Consider the following 17795-nt stretch of genomic DNA (forward strand, 5'->3'; position numbering starts at 1 on the left):
GTTAAGATCCTTGGGCAAATGTTGTCAAAGTCCGAGAGTCAGTCGTCGGTGTGGGGGGGGGGGGGGGGCAAACATCAAGAACGTGTAGGATGTATGAGCTTTCAAGAAGTTGCAAAACAGCTGTGCAAGGTGCAGCAGTCTCCCGCGTAGAGGATGACAGTTTTGCAATCGTCTCGTACTTTGCCCAGGGTTGGCGAAGAAACAATGCGGATAGTGGTACGAATGATGTGGTCAATTCTCATCTAATGGCAGTGACACTTTATTACCATTCGAGTTTCGTTGTATCCGGACCTTCCTCTGTTCCCGATTTCCCTGGGAAGATTTAGGGAAGGAAGCTACCATTGTTCATCAGCCAAACAGAAGTCACTGTCTCAGAGGGGTCCTTCCTTTCTTGCACGAACCAGCAGAAGCGAGGGGAAGAACGAGCCGCAGGGAGGTAGGTACGAATACTAAGGTAAGGTTGGTGGTAGGAGCTTTTCTTATCGTCATGCTTTATCCGCATGGATCTCACCCGGGAAGCTGAGGTAGGCAATTATTTGGTAAACAATCACTCTGTCTCGTCTAAAGAGCACTCTCAACCGTCCTGGGATCGAATCGATTTCTTCTAGCGACGAAGCTGTGCTAACTAGCGCATTGTTTGCTCCTTACTGTGCGCTTCTTTGCCAAACTCACCCCTCAGATGTCATTCGCAGACCCGTTACATCTCACGGGCCGACTAATTGCCGCCCCAAGGTAGCATCACCGGCAACAAACCACACAGTCAACATTCCATCTTCTGCCCGCCTGCTAGCCAAAGTGGCCGCCATTCCACTCTTGGTCGATCTGCACAGCCACGCGGCACCACCCTAAGAGAACGGCGTCCAGCAAGCGCCCCGAGACAGGTCTTTCGTCAAGCTACCTACCTAAGACTCTTGATATCGTCATACGGCCAATACGTCACAATCACATTGCGCTTTCGCTGCCCTCGAGCAAATCCCATCTTCAACACAACATAACATCACGGCTGTCCATGAGGTACCATCCTCACACATGGATTCATGGACTCGGCGATAGAATCCCAGTTCCGACCGAACGGCGGACTCAACGGCGGCACAAATGGCCATATTAGACCTTCACACAAGGTCGCTACGGACGGAGCCATTCGAGGGTTACTTTCGCGTCAGAACAACAATGACACACGAGGCGGATTGTTTGGAGACGAGGAGGATGAAGAGGAAGAGACAGAGTCGCCAACCGAGTCGTCCGTGACAAGTCCATCGTCAGTGACGTCGCCACCGTATTGGCTCGGCCATCACCAGCGCTCGGTTTCCAATATCTCGGTCGAATCAGTACTACCCGCCGGCGCGATCACAATGCACGATAACGAAGCGAGCGATGTCAATGGTCGAAATCGAGCCTGCTGGGCAAAGAGCGTCGAGATTACCGACTACGTCGTGGTGAACGGCAGCGCAACCAACATTGGGGCGTTTGTTGTTTGGAACATAAGAGTCGAGACATTGCAAGTCAGTGATATCCCTAGTTCGAAGAATAAAGGCCCAAAGGGCACAATTCGAGATCACGAGCGCAGTCGCTGACAAGACGCGTGCAGGGAAGCTATATGAACATCCGAAAGCGATATTCCGAGTTCGACGACCTTCGCGAAAAGTTGGTCAAGACGTTCCCCAATTTTGAAGCAGCAGTACCACCTCTACCACCCAAGAGTGTGATATCCAAATTCCGGCCCCGTTTCCTCGACAAGAGGAGGGCAGGGCTACAATATTTTCTCAAGTGCGTCTGCAAATGCATGTGCAGTAGATGCCTTTCTGATGGTTGCTAACGATTCATAGTTGTATAATGTTAAATCCCGAGTTTTCTGGGTCGCCAGTACTCAAGGAGTTTCTCTTCTCGTAATGATAGTGTCTGAATACCAAAACCAACTTACTTCACCTTCTTGTACATCTTTTTGGGGATACATCGGCAGAGCTGGACGCGGCCAGGTATGTTGGGCGTCTTTCTCACACATGCGTCGAACGGGCAAAAGAACGGTGGCCATCTGCACGTATATAGCGGTTTCAAACCGGCTGGACCATGCAAAAACATCAATAATGATAATGTTTTGCACGATGAACCATCTTCCCGGGACGGCTGTTGTCGAAATATTTACCCATACCGAGAGATCAGTGACAGTGATGACGATAGATCATCAGATGGGTGGCCGCCAAGCCCGTTGCCGGAAAAGTCTCGGCGGCCGCGGCCGCGTGGGGTACAGTGGAGATGCCAGAAAAGGGCAGGACGTAAAGATGCACCGCCGGACATGGTCCGTGGCGATGTGCTGTTCCCGCCGGCGTGAGTCGGGCCACGCTGGTTGGGCTTTTGAGGTGGCTCCCCACAGATTGACGCGTAATGTTCAGCAGGATGTACAGGGCTGGGGAGCGTCACTGCTGACTGGCAGTTGAAAACGTGAGAATGGTCAAGGGTCTTTTGGGGTCCAAAGATCTTTCCTTGCAAATTGAACAAGATCGAGACACCAGAAAGCCTAACTCAGCCCCGTTTCTCTTCGTAAAGACAGCGGTAGGAACAAAACTAAGCCTAGCGTCTTGTCGTCTATAACACATGGGACTTTGGATAGATTTGCTTTTTTGCGGATGGTCGTTACGATATCCGCTCGTTCCAGGTCCCTCAAGATTGCAGTTGGTAATACGCTGCTGGAGGTCACCACCTATTCGGGAGGTTCTGCGGACTGCGAAGGGCACCGGTGATACGCGCATAGACAGACGGCCGCGTGCCGACGGCCCCCATCCGCGATTCCGAGCAAAACAGTCCATCGTGCGTCACAGCCCGCGGTGTGGTATACACGCCAGCGGTAGTCGGCTGAGCAAAATTGATCACTGAGTTTTCTGCTTTTATGCTGTCCAGAAACAGTTGACAACTTGGCACTGCCGTCGCCCCTAAGCCTTACTCTTCCACCCCACCGGCAAGGGTGTCCCCCGTGGTACCTCATGATGCAAGGCGGGCAAGTGTTTTTTTTTTTTTTTTGCGTAGTGTTTTTTCCTCCTTCCAGTAGACTCTGTTCATTGTCTTGTCATTAAGGCGTCGCCGAGATTTAATCCCATGCCACCGGCGAGGATCTGAGAGCGCCCCACGAATGCAATATATTTCTCGATCGGTCACTCCTCCTGGGCGCATTCTTCACACTGCTTTTTGCTTTCCCTCCTTCTCCTTCTCTTCCAATTTGAGACCGCACAATTTCCCGTTCTGCTTTACCTTACTCAAGTACCTTGACATCCATGTTCTTACAGCCGTACGGATAGTAATCATTATATGCTTACTTCAACCCCATCTCCGCTCCATCTTATGGCTCCTGCGCTTTATTACACGCTCAAGCTGCTGACTCCGTTCCACCCTCAACCTTGCGAGTGACTACCTCAAACAGCTGTCAAGGAAAGTGACGTCGCTGTTGCTGTCTCCGAAGAAACACCAACCTTGGAACCAACACAAGCTCCAAACCCAGCTAGCAGCAAGAAAGTCATAGTTCGAAACGAAACAGACCACCGAACGCAACTCACCTAATCCACACACACACTTGCACACACACGCACACATACATAAACCGACACATAGAAATAGGCCTGATGCCTGCGCCAACCGGCTCTCGGATCAGATCTCTATCCCTACTCTTTCGTCACGACCGGGCGGACCCCGCCATTCCACCAACCGCCATGACGAAACCCGCCCACGAGCTCGACTCTATACCGGTTCCAGCCCAGCAACTTGCTTCTGGTGGCGGTGCCGTGTCTCCGAGCGACGCCTCTGCCTCGTCTGCGCCTACGTCTGCGTCTGCACCACCACCACCCCAAAAGACCCCTCTTCTTCACCAAAAGGATGCTCCTTTTAACGGTGTCGCCGCCGCCGTTATTACCCCGCCGGCCAGTCCCCCCGTGCCAAGACCTGTCGACGAAGAAGACGAATCCCACTCCATATTTTCCCCTGCTGCTACTGCGACTACCACTACAGATACAACCGCCACCACGGCAGCCACCACTCACACGGCTGATTCTGCAACGGCCCCCCCTAGTGACGACACATGCTCATTGGCGCAGTCGCAGACGAGCACAAACTACAGTTCTCGCCAGGAGTACATGGACAGTTTGGTCCCGCCGTCCCAAGATCAATTTGAAAAGATTGCAGAGGTACAGCGCACGCGCGAGGAGGAGCTAAAGAGGAATAAGTCGAAGCGCCAGACACAACACCTCCACGACCACTTCCACAACGTCCGGCGCTCACAGGACGGACAAGGTGACGCTGCCGGGGACATTTTCGACGAAGCGCAAATAATGTCGCAAGATCCACCGCCAGCTTCAGCCAAAGAGGGTGATCAGGGCGACAGCGAGGCGATCAACAGAGCCGCGGCGCTGATCCAGCGCAACTACCGGGGTTATCGCGTGCGGAGGGAGATGCAGGGCATGGGGCTGAACGCATCGACGAGATGGGTCTCGGCCATTGACGAGCTGCAGTTCCGCGAGCTGAACCGGCCGCGCGCAAAGAGCTCTGTCGGCGCTGCTGCTTTGTCTCCCACCGGCGACAGACACAGCGTGCTTTCGAGAGACGAGGAGGGCGGCATGAGTCGTCCGTCAACAGCTCGTGAGAACTGGAGGAAGGCGGCGACGATTGCGCGGCGCGCGGGGCACGATGATGTCGAGTCCGACTCAGACTCCTCTGCGTCCTCGTCTGAATCAGATACGCCTGAGAAGAGGGCCGAGAAAAAGAAGAAGCGCGAGGAGGCCGTAGCGAGGAGGAAGAAGGATTCCAAGATGATGGGGTTGCAGTATTTCCTAGAGATGGTTGACCTCAAGCACCGCTACGGGAGTAACTTGCGCGTGTACCATGAGGAATGGAAAAAGTCCGACACAACGGAGAACTTTTTCTACTGGCTCGATTACGGCGGCGGAAAGAATGTCGAGATGGAGGCGTGTCCCCGCGACCGTCTCGAGAGGGAACAGGTGCGCTATCTGTCCCGCGAGGAGAGGCAATTCTACCTGGTGCAAGTCGACGACGAGGGACGGCTATGCTGGGCCAAGAACGGCGCGCGCATCGACACGACCGAGGCATTCAAGGACAGCATCCACGGCATCGTGCCCGCAGACGACCCGACGCCGGCGTGGTCGCAGAACAACACACCGCAAACGTCACCCGGAGCCGAAGCCCCCGACGATAGCCGCTCCGAATCCTCGGTAGAGTCAGCACTGGAAGCAGATCGCGCGGCAAAGTACGCCACGCCCGAGGTCGACGGCGCAACGGGCATGAAGAAGGTATCGCACATCTCAGCAGCGACAATCTTCAACAAGATGCTGCGCAAGTCGGTCAAAAAGAACACGTGGATCTTTGTCGCGGACACGAGCTTCCGCCTGTACGTGGGCATCAAGGCGTCGGGCGCCTTCCAGCACTCGAGCTTCCTGCAGGGCAGCCGCATCTCCTCGGCGGGCCTCATCAAGATCAAGGACGGGCGGCTGTCGAGCCTGTCGCCGCTCAGCGGGCACTACCGCCCTCCGGCGTCCAACTTCCGCGCCTTCGTCAAGAACCTCAAGGAGGCGAAAGTCGACACGTCCCACGTTTCGATATCGAAATCTTACGCCGTGCTCGTCGGGCTCGAGGTCTACGTCAAGTCGCGGCAAAAGGGCAAGAAGGCGATCGAGAAGATGACGCACAAGAAGGAGAAGATTATGGAGCCGGAAGAGTTCCGGAAGCGCGAGGAAGAGGCCAAGGATAAGAGCGAGAGCGCGGCTAAGGAGCGGAAAGTGCTTGAGAAGGAGGCCGAGGAGAGGGAGGAGAACAAGGCTGCGGTCAAGTTGCTGCGGAAGCTGAATCTGGCGCCGCAGGTGCCGGCGGGCCAGAGGAGTGGCGAGGGTGAGGAGGAGGGGAGGGAGGAGCCTGTGATGGAGACGTTGGCGGAGGAGAGGACGAGGGAGGACACGGCTGCAGCTTCTTCTGCTGCTACTCATCCCACTTCTTCATCTGCAAGGGCCTAGGTCGCCTCGACTTGTCTCTGGATTCGGCGTGGTGGGTAAGAGAGAATGGGCTTTAGATCCATGGAGATGACGGGCTGATTGGATTCTGGATTGGGTGAAGTCGTGGTTTTTTGCTTCAAGAGTTCTTTATACCCCCCTTGCACGGCCTTGCTTTGGAAGCCAGTATTCTGAGCGTTTAGAACGAGAGGTAGATGACAATGTCTAATGAGTAGTCTATGATTGACGAAGCAATTCTTCCCTCAAACCATTCGCCTAAATCCTTCCATGGTCAATACCATGTTCCCCGAACCACTGAGCCGAACGTCTATATAGATCATACCTCAGGTACGTGACGAAAGCTCTCCAGCCGCAATGTGTTCCAAGCAACAATGCCATTCCGGGCTTTGAAGGTACTGGTGCCTCATCTTATTTTGCGAATCTCAGAGATCTTGCTGCCCCGGTCGTGGAGGCATGTACCCCTTTGCGTTTCCCTAGAGCCTTTTAATAGTCTCAAGAGTAATTACTACCACGTCGGCTTATTAATAGTTCGCCTCGTGAACGTATTCGTTGACGGATACGTTTAGTCTGAACGAGAGTACGGGACTACCGTGCTTCTCCCTTAACTTCTTACCTCGTGGGTATATCCACTAATAGATACGCCCAGTATGAGTAAGGGTATAGAGGCTATAATAATTCTTTATTAGTTTCCTGCCTCGTGAGTTTATTTGTTAATGAATATAATATGCCTAGTACGAACTAGGATGTAGAATTTCATACCTTTTCTTCTTTTCTTATCTTACCTTATATAAAACCATCTACCTTATTAATCACTAGAGTTAGTATTGAAGAGGGCTGGAGATCTGCCTTGTTTGTTTTGTTTTTGCTTTGCCCCTTGGGCGTCTCTGCTATCAAGTCTGTCGTTCTTTTGACACGGACACAGAGCGAACTCTAAGAACTTTGCTTCTTAAAAGGGGAGCTTTGAAGAAAGAGATGTGTTACAAAAAGGGTTGCAACCCACTTGAGGTGCGGCCCGATAGTAAAGCCCATTCCTGAGGATCATGATGGGATCGTTTCCTAGTCTCCACGATCCAACAGTGGTGCTATCCAGACAAGTTTCGTCCTCCTCTCGTATCCTTCCATAGTCTTGGTGGCTTTGAGCGAAAAAAAAATTTCTTTAGTGATTGTATGCATCATGACCAGCAGGTAACAAACACGCATTTTATGTTGTTGCCTCTCACTTATCGGTTGATGTAAGGATTTGTTTATTCTTTTCAAGATCATCCTTCGAGCGCATTATGAGGCTGACTGTATGGCTCTTCAGAGCTCAAGATGGTTTCACCAGAAGAGTCTGCGACTTACATAGCTCCTGAGCTGTCAGACCGGGCATCTGCCCTCGTTGAGAGATGGCATGTTCCAACAGGTGGCGTAGGCCGCCGTTGGAAAATGCTACCGTATTCAGCATTCTGATGGTCTTTTGAGTTTAGCCGAAAGCTCAGAAGGTGTAGTCGTATGCAAAGATGTGTATGTCCCTTGATGTCCGATACCATTATCGAGGTAACGAGGCTGAAGACTATTGATCGGCTGATCCACCCCATTGCATTTGAGCAAAAGCCCTGCCAAGTTTCAACAGTCTTTTGAGCGTTCGTGCATATATCAATGACACGACTGAACCTAAAAAGGGTTTACGTTGAGCGCGATTTTCCCCAAGACTATTAATATCTTCCAGTTACTCTTAGTCTTAGCATGCCGCACTTTCAACTTGGGTCCGACGTCCAGCCTCAGTATGACAACTTACACCTTCCTGTCATTTTGAACCAGCTAGGATGGCCGACGAGCCTTCCACTCGGCCTCGAAACCCCTTGTGGAAACGAGCTATTGCCTTCGAAAGCCGTTGCGTCAACAAGCTAATGGGACCAAAACAACAATCCACAAAAGCCTACCTTCTCAGAATTTCGATTGAATTACTGGAAGAGATCATTAGCTATCTCGATCTTCTGAGCCAGTTCATGCTTTCGCGGACCTGTCGCGCCGGTCGGATCCTCACACAAAAAGACTGGAAGGATGCCTCGCTAGCCCTACCCGCATCTGAACAAATATCATTCTGGGCCGCGGTGGCCTACAAGCTGCCGAATCACTGGGTCTGCGCGCGCTGTTGCGCACTCCACGCAACAGACCGTTCGGACACGCCTCGTAGCCAACAATCGCCGCCATGCCAGCAGGGAGAAACCCTCGATACCCTCGGCCGATCCTACAAGCTCCGGCACACCCACATCGAACTCGCGCTCAAGTTCAGGCGCATGGGCACCAACACTGCCTACTTCTCGGAGCTCCTGGAACCTTGCGAATACAGGACGTACCGAGGAGCTGAATCTTGGAAGTCGGGCTCGCCAAATGTGACTATCCACATACCGAGAATCGTCGAGGGCAGATTTTGTCTCCAAGTCATCAAGGAATTTCATGGGTACGAAGCTCTCCACGAGATTCGATCCTTTAGAATTTGTCGACACCAGCTGTTCCCGTGGTGGTACTGGGGCATCAAGGACTGGGGCGTGTTTGAGAAGAATATGGAGGCGGCGTGGCATCATCCGGGAAACGTGTACGATGGCCACTGCCAATGTTGCCCGGTCGACTACTCGATTCTGCGCGACGACGACGTGCTACGCGTGACGTTGTGGTATGACTTTGGCACGGGCAAATCCCCGAGAGACTTGGAGTGGATGGTACATCTCGGCGACGAGACGGATATCTACAGCAACGGTCTTTACGTCAACGTCAAAGACCATGAGCCTGGAAGCATCCGGAAGTCGTTTCAACAGAGCTCGTTCAATCACATGTTGCGAGATTTGCTACGCGGTATGACACTCAATTCACGAAAGTTATGCAGGACGGCACGAGAGGTTATGATGGAACAAAAGCTGGTATAAGCTCGATGAAGTTTCGTTCGTCACAGGACTAGAGCTCATTCTGCACTATTCTCGCCGAAGCCATCGTGTACACTAGTTTACCAATACCTTAAGTCAATACTTGCTAGGCTTCTTACTGAATTGTACCGTGGCCTTCGACGAAGCTCTCCTCTTTCGACACCGATGTTGCATTCGCAGACGCAGCCACACCATTCCCAGACTGCTTATAGTACGGTCTGGGAAGATTGTCGTAATACGGTACAACAATGATGTTGGGATCACTACTTCCTCCGACCTAGACGCCGTATGAGCTTCATATCCATCAATTCAAGGGAGAAGACAGGACAAAACTCACCATAGCCTTTGTGGTATTTTGATACGGCACATCAGAAACCTTCAAATTGAGCAGCGAAGGCTGCCTCGCGCTCGTCAAGGTCTTCACCGCAACCTTGACGGACTCCAACGTCTTGGGCCCATTGCTGGCGCCATTCTCCTTGACTACGTCCACCACCGCCCCCTCGCACCCGAACCCTTGCGCGACGACTTCGTACTTGACTTTGGGGTTCATCGCCACGCACGGCCGCTGCGGCGTCTTCTCCCCGTAAATCATGTTCTGTCCGGCCTGCGACATGCCCCAGACGCTGTTGTTCACCACGACCGTGAGGATGTTGAGGCCGAACTTGGCGTAGGTGTCGAGCTCGCCAATGTGGAAGCCTGCGCTGCCGTCTCCGTGAAGGTTGACGACTAGCTTATCTGGCGCGGCGACGGCGGCACCTTTCTAAGAGTCAGCAATGGTGCTTCTACAGGTAGAAATGAGTCACAAACCAAGCGAGTATCCAAACCCGTTGCCCAGGAAGCCTAGATATCCGGTTGTCACCATTGACAGTCCCGCCCTCGCCTCGTTCAGAGATTGCAGAGCCCATCCGCCGCACTCGCCGCCGTCCACGCAAAGAATGCTGTCTTCGGGCAGGGATTGGAAGAAAGCCTTCACGCCATGGTAGGGGTGAATCCGGTCATTTTCCTCGATGATCACCGGGTCCTCTTCATTTCCGGCCGAGTGAACGTTCGGCTTCTTCAACGCCATGGCCTTTTCCACCCACTCACCTGTGGCCTTGACGGACGACTCGGATGCCGCAGCTGTGAGAGCCTGAGCTGCAAGCCCGACATCCGATACGATACCGACCTGTACTCATTCTAGTCAGCATGACCAGTCCTCTCCCCTGAACTCATGAACATTGACGGGGAAAGTATCTCACATCAATCTTTCTCGAGCGTCCAATCTCGCTCCCGTCCAGGTCAACCTGCACAACCTTGGCTTCACTCTCGTTCGGCACAATTGCACCGCTCCTACCGCCGATCAAGAAGCCAGTCCTGGCCCCCAGCAGAAGAACGAAATCCGGAGCCGGTCCCTGAGCGCGCAAGAACGGAAGCCGAGTCGCCACGCCACCGAAAAGAGGATGCGAGCGCTTGATGGTCGTAGAAAACTTGGGTGAGTGAAAAATCGGAGTATTCGTCGCTTCTGCGAGCTTCACTACGTCGTCCGCGGCCCTCGCTGCACCAGTCGAGACTAAGATCACGGGGCGCTTCGCCTCTCCCCAGAGTCTCATCGCCTGCTCGACCGCGCCGGCATCAGGGGCGGGAAGCGATACCGGCGGCGCGGTGATGGAACCCCAAGCCACGCTGTCAATCTCTACAGGCGTGAAGAGCACATCGATGGGAAAATCCACGAGTACCGGCCCAGGCGCCCCCGCCGTCGTCGCTCTCCAAGCCAAGCTCACGATGCGCGGGATCTCGCTGCCGTTGGTGACCCGGTGCGCAAACTTCGTTACGGGTTTCGCCAGGACGACCTGGTCGTGGAACCCTTGGAGGGTATTCGTCTCCGCATCGCGCAGCGGCGGCGAGCTCGTGATGCAGAATACTGGGGAGCGGTCCGCGAAGGCGGTGCTGAGGCCTGGTAGTCCGTTGCAGAAGCCAGAGTTGGCTGTGATGAAGCATACGCCGGGGGCGTCGTTGCCCTTGACCTTGGCCCAGCCTTCGGCGGCCTGGACGGCGACGGTCTCGTGCCGCACGTCTATGAGCTTGATGTCGGCTTCGACGGCGGCGATGAGGAAGCTGTCCAGGTGCCCCCCTATGGGTTAGGCATTAGCCTAGAGAAGCGAAACGGTTTATTGCATAGAGAAACTCACCATGTATACCGAACGCAGTTGTCGCGCCCAGATGAGCTAGGGACTGAGCGAGAAGGTCTCCGCCGAGAAGTTCTCGATTCTTGGGTTGTCTCACTTGGAAAGCCATCGCTTACATGAATGCTTGAGATACTTTTGAGCGAGTGACCACAAATGGTGAGATTGAGCTGTCGTTTGATGAAAATATGACGAGGTCAAGTCAAATGTTATCTCCCATCGCAACACTTTGCTCCAATGAACATCCGACCGAGCACTTATAAGCAATCGACCTCTAAATGCCGAGTGTCAAAGCAACGATGATGCGGGGGACCGCGGGAAGAGCGTGAGGGGGGATCATTGCTTGGCCCCGAGGTAATTTGTACGTACATGTATCAAATAATGGCAGTGGCAAATGGGAGGAGTTGTGGAAATGATTACCCGTCGTCTCAAGGTAAGCCTTGTATTTTGTAAATGTTTTGCGACATTGACTCTGATGGGTTGAGTCAATAATTGGGGTAGCGACTGACATCAGATGCTTGGAGGTCGGGCGAAGCAATCCTTGCATTGAGACGTGCTTACACGCACCCGGGGTATTAAAGGCTGCCTCTTCTCAGTCATCATTGCCAAAAGCCCACAGCGACCAACTGAATAGAAACCTGCATATGTGTTCATGATATTGTTTCTACAATTGTCTTCAGGCATGATGCGTTAAAATGGGTCTTCGGCCACAAGGAGACAAAGGCAAGGACAGCTTTAATTCATTTGACTGATTTGATTGGGACTATGGAAGTCTTGCGAGAGCTCTAATATGTAACCTCAACCTAAAACTAGAAAATTCTATGATGCCCATTACCCCTAAGGTACATGATGTCGATGTAAAATGTATCTGATTAATGAAAGAGACTGGCTATGCGGTAGAGTCATTTACTGTAAAGTGGCGGAATGATTGGCTTCTCCTGAAGCGCTTCTGTCGTGGCTTAGGCCTTCTTCTTGCCCTTGGGCATGCGGACCAGCCAGTAGAGACCCAAAGCAGCGACAATGTTGACGACAATGTACACCATGCCGATACCAAAATCGCGCCATCTGTTGTCGAAGTTGGAGCTGATACCCTTGAGGAAGACATTGGTGTCGGCGATAGAGCAGAATTGGCAGTCAGCCGTGGCAGATGGGTCCTTGATATAGCCTCCCATGGAACCAATGTACCCTTCCATGTAAGTCTCGCAAGTCTGGTTGTTTGGCGGGTCGAAGTGGATGTACTCGTTCGTCGAGCACGTCACCTTGGAGTTTGCCAGACCTGTTGAGAGAATTGATGACAAGAGGTAGGTGAACGGGGACACCCTGTACATGAAGATCCAGAAGCCGGGCATGGCGTCAGGGCTGGCCAAGACACCGCAGAACAGCAGACACATCATGAACAGGACGTTGGCGAGGTTACCACCCATCTCAGCAGTGTCCGTGATGGCGATGCAGGCATGGGCGAAAGTGCAGGTGAAGATCATGAACTGCCAGAACAGGAGCCACATGAGACCAGCGCGCTCACTCTTCTGGCTTGGGTCACCGTTCTCGTAGAGACCGACGGGGTAGTAGACGCAGATGAACATGAAGACGGACATGAGAGAGTTCCACGGGATCTCAGTAACAATTTGCGACATCATGAACACCTTCCAGCTGTAAGTCTTGGAAGGTCTTTCACGGACTTCGTAAAGAGATCGTTGGGTGACGAAGTGCGGCATCTGTTGTTGCACGAGCTGACCGAAGATGGAAAGAATGTTGAAGATAGCGAACATCTGGTTCTGCAAGCCCTGGATACTGAGAGGTGCGTTGAGGAATACCAGACCGATGAAGAGGGCAACGGAGCAGCAGAGAATGAACTTGGCGTACAGGTAAGAGGGAGTACGCCAGTACTGCTGGTAGACACGGCGAGTGACAATCAGGAATTGATCCCACAACGGTGCGGCGAATTCGCGGTGTGCCAACTTCTCTTCTTCGGCGGACAAGTGCTCTTGGGGCGGGCTTTGAGTCTTGAGGCGGCCAAGTTCCTCTTGAACAGCCTCATACTCGGGACTGGACTTCCATGCCTGGTGCCAATCGACATCGGTATGTGATCCGGGGGCAGCGCCAATAGCAGAAAGCATCCATTCGGCCGGGTTCTCGCCAGGAGGGCAGGCAGGGGCACCGTTCCTCTCGAAGTAGGATGTAAGGGTGTGGGAGTTCTCGCCGATGTCGCCAAAGTATACGGTTCTGCCACCCTTTGCCAGGAACAGCAGACGGTCGAAGCGTTGGAACAACATGGCAGACGGTTGGTGAATAGTGCAAAGAATAGACTGGCCGGCCTTTGAGAGCTTCTCAAGCAGATCCAGGATAGCCCATGACGTTTGCGAATCCAAACCAGAGGTAGGTTCATCGACGAAAAGAAGCAAGGGGGGTTTAGCAGCCAGTTCCACACCAATGGTAAGTCGCTTGCGCTGTTCGACGTTCAATCCCTCGCCGAGGACACCCACAACGGCGTCAGCGTAGTCCTGCATGTCCAAAAGCTTGATGACTTCGTCGACGTATGCCAGTTTCTCAGCGCGAGGGGTGGTGGCTGGCTGGCGCAAAAGAGCACTGAACTCCAATGCCTCACGAACAGTGCTGGTCTCGAGATGCAGGTCCTGTTGTTGAACGTAGCCAGTACGGCGTTGGAAGGACTGGTCCCGGATCTTTCCATCAACCAGCATCTCTCCGGTAATTACTCCCATGGAGACACGGTCTGCCAGGCAATCAAGCAAGGTAGTTTTGCCAGCTCCAGAGACACCCATCAAAGCCGTAAGAGTTCCAGGTTTGACCCAGCCATCCACATGGTCCAGAATCCTGCGGGTTTCGGTCTTGATCTTGACATCGTAGCACACGTTACCCCAGTGGAAAACACTGGTGGAGCCTTGGATCGCACCCTCGTTGGCGGAGGCACCTTGTCCGCCCTTCTCGACGATGGTAGCGGGTCCAGAGAGAGAGGATTCGGGGTCGTCCTTGCCCTTGACAGGGGCAGCAACACCACGACGGAAGACAAGAACCTCTCCCTTGGACTTCTTCGCGGCAATGTATTCGGTGGCAATGAAGTACAAGGCGTGGAGGGCGATAATGAAAGCGATGAGAATTCCGATGTTGCGCCACTTGTGAGAGTTGAAGTACTTGTACTGGGAGTTGATGTATCTGTCACCGTTGACGAACGGCTCGCCAGGAACGGCACCGACAGTGGAGCAGGCTCTGTTGGCGAGGGTAATGTTCTCGTAACCGGCAACTGCAGGGCTGGGGACGAAGGCGGCACACTCGAAGTTCCGGTTGTGGAACTCGTTGATCATGAGCTTCAAAGTATTCAGGTTAGTCGACGTTCACTAAAATAGCTGGGCTTTCAACTCACCGATTCGAATCCGTACGCGACAGGGTCCAGGTAGTTGATCCATCGGCACCAGCCAAGCATGTAATCAACGGGAATGACGAATCCAGTGAAGATGACCAAGGCGAGAATCAAGATCGACGCGGGAACCATGGCCTGCGACAATGTGCGGGACAAGGAGGCACTGATTGGCGTTAGAGTCACTCTTGGTACGGAGATAAAGTGACTTACATAGATCTGAAAAGGCCAGACATGGACAGCACCATGAGGAATGTGGTTAACAGGAAAAAGAAGAAGTTGCCGGGTTCTCTGTTCAGGTTCGTCATGAAGTAGATGATCAGGTCGTAGCAGATGGTATTCGTGATTTTGTAAGGCATGTCCACCAAAACTGAGGAGAAGGCTTCCGCCGAGGAGTGGTAGAATGCATAACGACGTTGCTTCTCAACGATGGGCCGTTGGGCGTACTGAGTGAGAATCTCGAGAGCACTGGAGAATGCATTGGCGAGAATGGCGACGAAGAGAACCGCGGATCGACTGTAGAAGGAGGACGTGTTTTCCGGGAGGTTGTAGAACAGGGAGGACATGATGAGAGCCGTGCACGAATTGGCAATCAGGGAGAACAGTGTCAGACTGGGGTCACCCTTAAGCAATTTGAAGCCACGCCAGAGGCAGAGTTTCACTTGCTGTCCGTACGAGAGGATGAAGGGAGACTTGAGACGTTGGTTCTTGGCTTGGACCGACTGCTTCTGGTTTCTGAAAACTTCGGCATCCGGGCCATCCAAAGGATGATCCGTCTTGTACTGCTCAATCTGCTGCTTGAGAGCCGCGCACTCGCGACTCTCCTTCCAGCACGCAGCGAACTCGTCAGGCGTCCGAGGTACGCGAGACTCCCAACCGGGACGGATTACACGCTCGGTAGGCGCCGTCATCGAAGTGAGGAAGTCAGGGGTAGTCTGACGGGCTGGGCACTCGAAGCCGAGGTTGATGAAGTACTGGCGGGCCTCGGTGGTGCGGCCGAAATAGATTTGACGTCCCTCGTAGAGAACAGCAACCTTATCGAACAGATCATAAGCACTCTGAGGCGCCTGGTAGATCGAGACGGCGCAGGTCTGGCCGAACAACTCGGACTGCAAACGAAGGGTCTTGCAGAATTCGACAGCGTTGGCGGAGTCGAGACCTCTGGTTGAGTTATCCCAGCACTGCAAAGGAGCATTGGACAACGTCGCTTCGGCAATCGTTACGCGCTTGCGCTCTCCACCAGAGACACCACGGACGTAGTTGTCGCCCACACGGGTATTGACGGTGTGGCTGATACCGTACATGGCCATGACGACGTCGCGGAGGTGGTCGCAGTACTGGTTGGCGGTGACACCAGGGGGCAGGGTTCGTGGGCAGCGGGCACGGGACGCGAAGGTGAGGGTATCGCCCACGGAAAGTTGAGGGTAGTGGACATCGACTTCGGCAGTGTAGATGGCGTCACCGGCGTGGTGCTTGTGGAGTTCCTTTGCCGAAAGACCCTGGTAGTTGAAGTAGGCACGCTCATCGGTGTAAATGCCATTCATCTCTCCAGCGATGGTCTTGAGGAAGGTAGAGCAGCCAGATCCTGGGGGTCCAAGAACGACGAGCATCTCGCCTGCCTCTACGATGCCGTTGAAATCACGGAGAATATCGATGCGGCGTTGGCCTCCGGTCTTCGAGGTGAGGTTGCGAACGAGACCAGGAATCTCGAGCCAAACGTTTCCGACATCCTTCTGGTAATCCGTCTCTTGGCCGAATCCGAAGACGTTCAAGTCCTGGTAAACAAAACCAGCAGTTCTATATCCTGACCCGTGCTCATTGGTGACATTGGCAAGAGTCTTTGCCCACTTGCGAGCGCTGAAGTTCTTTCCGTTCGGGTTGAGGGGCGAATTCGGATCCTCGCTGCCGAACAATGCCATGCTGTCTCCATCGATGTTGACCGCGGAGTGTCGCGTGTACTCCCGAGCTAGTTCTTGCACGATCGACTGGCGACGCTCTAGTTCCGTGTCGTTGCCGTCATCTTCTGATGTTGATGCAGCGGATCCATCGCCGGCTTTCTCGTACAGAGAGTTGTCCTTGGGCTTCGAGGTCGGGAGTGCTTCCGCGTTTTGAGTGAAAATTGCATCGTGATCGACTACTGTCTTCTGACTGCCGGCCGGGGAACGGGTCGGCAGACGAGACTTCTCGTCTGAGTTAAAGGCGGACATATTGTCGGTTGGTAAATTAAGGTATATGGATGTCCTGAGATGGCTGGCTGATGGAGCGGTTGCAAGTATATCTTGCTATCCTATTTTCACGAGAGGCTCTGTCAGTCAACAATATCTCAATCACATCACGTGTGCGGAAGCCTACCGGTCAGCATCAACCAGTTGTTCGCTCGGCTTGTTGTGATAGCCGCTGAGGGAACAGTCTCAGTCAGATGAAGAGAGGGAAAATATTATCGTAAGTTGTGGGTGTGTAAAAGGTAGGAAAGCCCATGTAATAGCTTTCGGTTGAAGACTAGAAACATATCATGAAAATAAGCCTAGATCTAGATTTATCAACATGTCAACGGAGTGTCTCGCTCCCCGTGTGTCCCCGGCCCATAATACGCAAGGGGTCCATCTCAGCATCCGAAGGCTCAAAAGTAGATCCAGAGCCCCGGGTCATCCGTGCACCAGATATGCCACAATCTCACAAGTTGACGTAGAGACACGTTGGTTGAGCACTGGAGCTTGATTAGGGTATCCAAATTCTTGCATCTTGTCATAGCCTGCAGCCCGCGTGTAAGTGAAAAGTGTGGGTCGATGGCGGCGGCTCCCTTGGCGGCGATCATCACGAAAAAGTCCGCAACGTTGTTAGGAAGTCGGAGGTGTGGGGCGGTCTCCATTATACGGGCTCTCGGAAAGTTGAAGCGACCCGAGCGGGCGCCGTCGACCCCGTATGCTTTTCCGAGAAGTCCAAATTCCCAACGTCTAAAGACAGCTTATGTCCAGACTGAAAAGACCATTCGTTCATTTAGTCTTCATTTTTTTGGAACTTGCCGCACCTTGTTTCCCCAGCTTCTCAGTCATCCAAGACCCCCTTTTTTGACTACATCAAGCACCAAGGTGTGCAACACTAAATTACAACGACATGGCTCGACCACCATGAGGCACAAGCACCGTCACATCACTCAAAACAGACATTAAAAACACTGCTACCTCTTGGAACGATGCGGGCTTCGATAAATCTTATAGATTCCTCCCCCATTCACCCTGTTCATCGTTACATCCACTTACACCGATTCTTCAGTCTACCCTCAAGGACCATCGAACGACAAAGTTGACAAGAACACACCAATCCGAAACGGGATGCACGTCATGTCTGATGACTT

The 17795-nt window shown here is 53.2% G+C and overlaps 5 protein-coding genes across 5 annotated transcripts; 3 read left to right on the forward strand and 2 right to left on the reverse strand.

Annotated features, from left to right (window-relative positions):
- Positions 1–1037: 1037 nt before the first annotated feature.
- CTAM01_01566 (PX domain-containing protein) lies at positions 1038–1890 on the forward strand (the record flags this gene model as incomplete). Its single annotated transcript, XM_060517608.1, has 3 exons — positions 1038–1502; positions 1589–1767; positions 1827–1890. The coding sequence occupies 3 exons, from the start codon at positions 1038–1040 to the stop codon at positions 1888–1890; spliced, it is 708 nt and encodes a 235-aa protein (XP_060388069.1).
- Positions 1891–3698: 1808 nt separating this feature from the next.
- On the forward strand, positions 3699–6005 carry CTAM01_01567 (IQ calmodulin-binding domain-containing protein; the record flags this gene model as incomplete). The annotated part of the gene is made up of 1 exon (XM_060517609.1): positions 3699–6005. The coding sequence occupies one exon, from the start codon at positions 3699–3701 to the stop codon at positions 6003–6005; it is 2307 nt and encodes a 768-aa protein (XP_060388070.1).
- A 1802-nt stretch (positions 6006–7807) lies between these two features.
- Positions 7808–8908, forward strand: CTAM01_01568 (uncharacterized protein; the record flags this gene model as incomplete). Its single annotated transcript, XM_060517610.1, has 1 exon — positions 7808–8908. One exon carries the CDS (start codon positions 7808–7810, stop codon positions 8906–8908), a length of 1101 nt encoding a protein of 366 aa, XP_060388071.1.
- A 112-nt stretch (positions 8909–9020) lies between these two features.
- On the reverse strand, positions 9021–11179 carry CTAM01_01569 (benzaldehyde lyase; the record flags this gene model as incomplete). The annotated part of the gene is made up of 5 exons (XM_060517611.1): positions 9021–9182; positions 9243–9661; positions 9713–10070; positions 10144–11015; positions 11074–11179. The coding sequence occupies 5 exons, from the start codon at positions 11177–11179 to the stop codon at positions 9021–9023; spliced, it is 1917 nt and encodes a 638-aa protein (XP_060388072.1).
- Positions 11180–12026: 847 nt separating this feature from the next.
- Positions 12027–16647, reverse strand: CTAM01_01570 (ABC-2 type transporter; the record flags this gene model as incomplete). Its single annotated transcript, XM_060517612.1, has 3 exons — positions 12027–14390; positions 14447–14606; positions 14654–16647. The coding sequence occupies 3 exons, from the start codon at positions 16645–16647 to the stop codon at positions 12027–12029; spliced, it is 4518 nt and encodes a 1505-aa protein (XP_060388073.1).
- Between the last annotated feature and the right edge of the window lie 1148 nt (positions 16648–17795).

Source organism: Colletotrichum tamarilloi (assembly GCF_030869305.1).
Source record: "Colletotrichum tamarilloi strain Tom-12 chromosome Unknown Scaffold_3.1, whole genome shotgun sequence".
NCBI classification, from domain to species: Eukaryota; Fungi; Ascomycota; class Sordariomycetes; order Glomerellales; family Glomerellaceae; genus Colletotrichum; species Colletotrichum tamarilloi.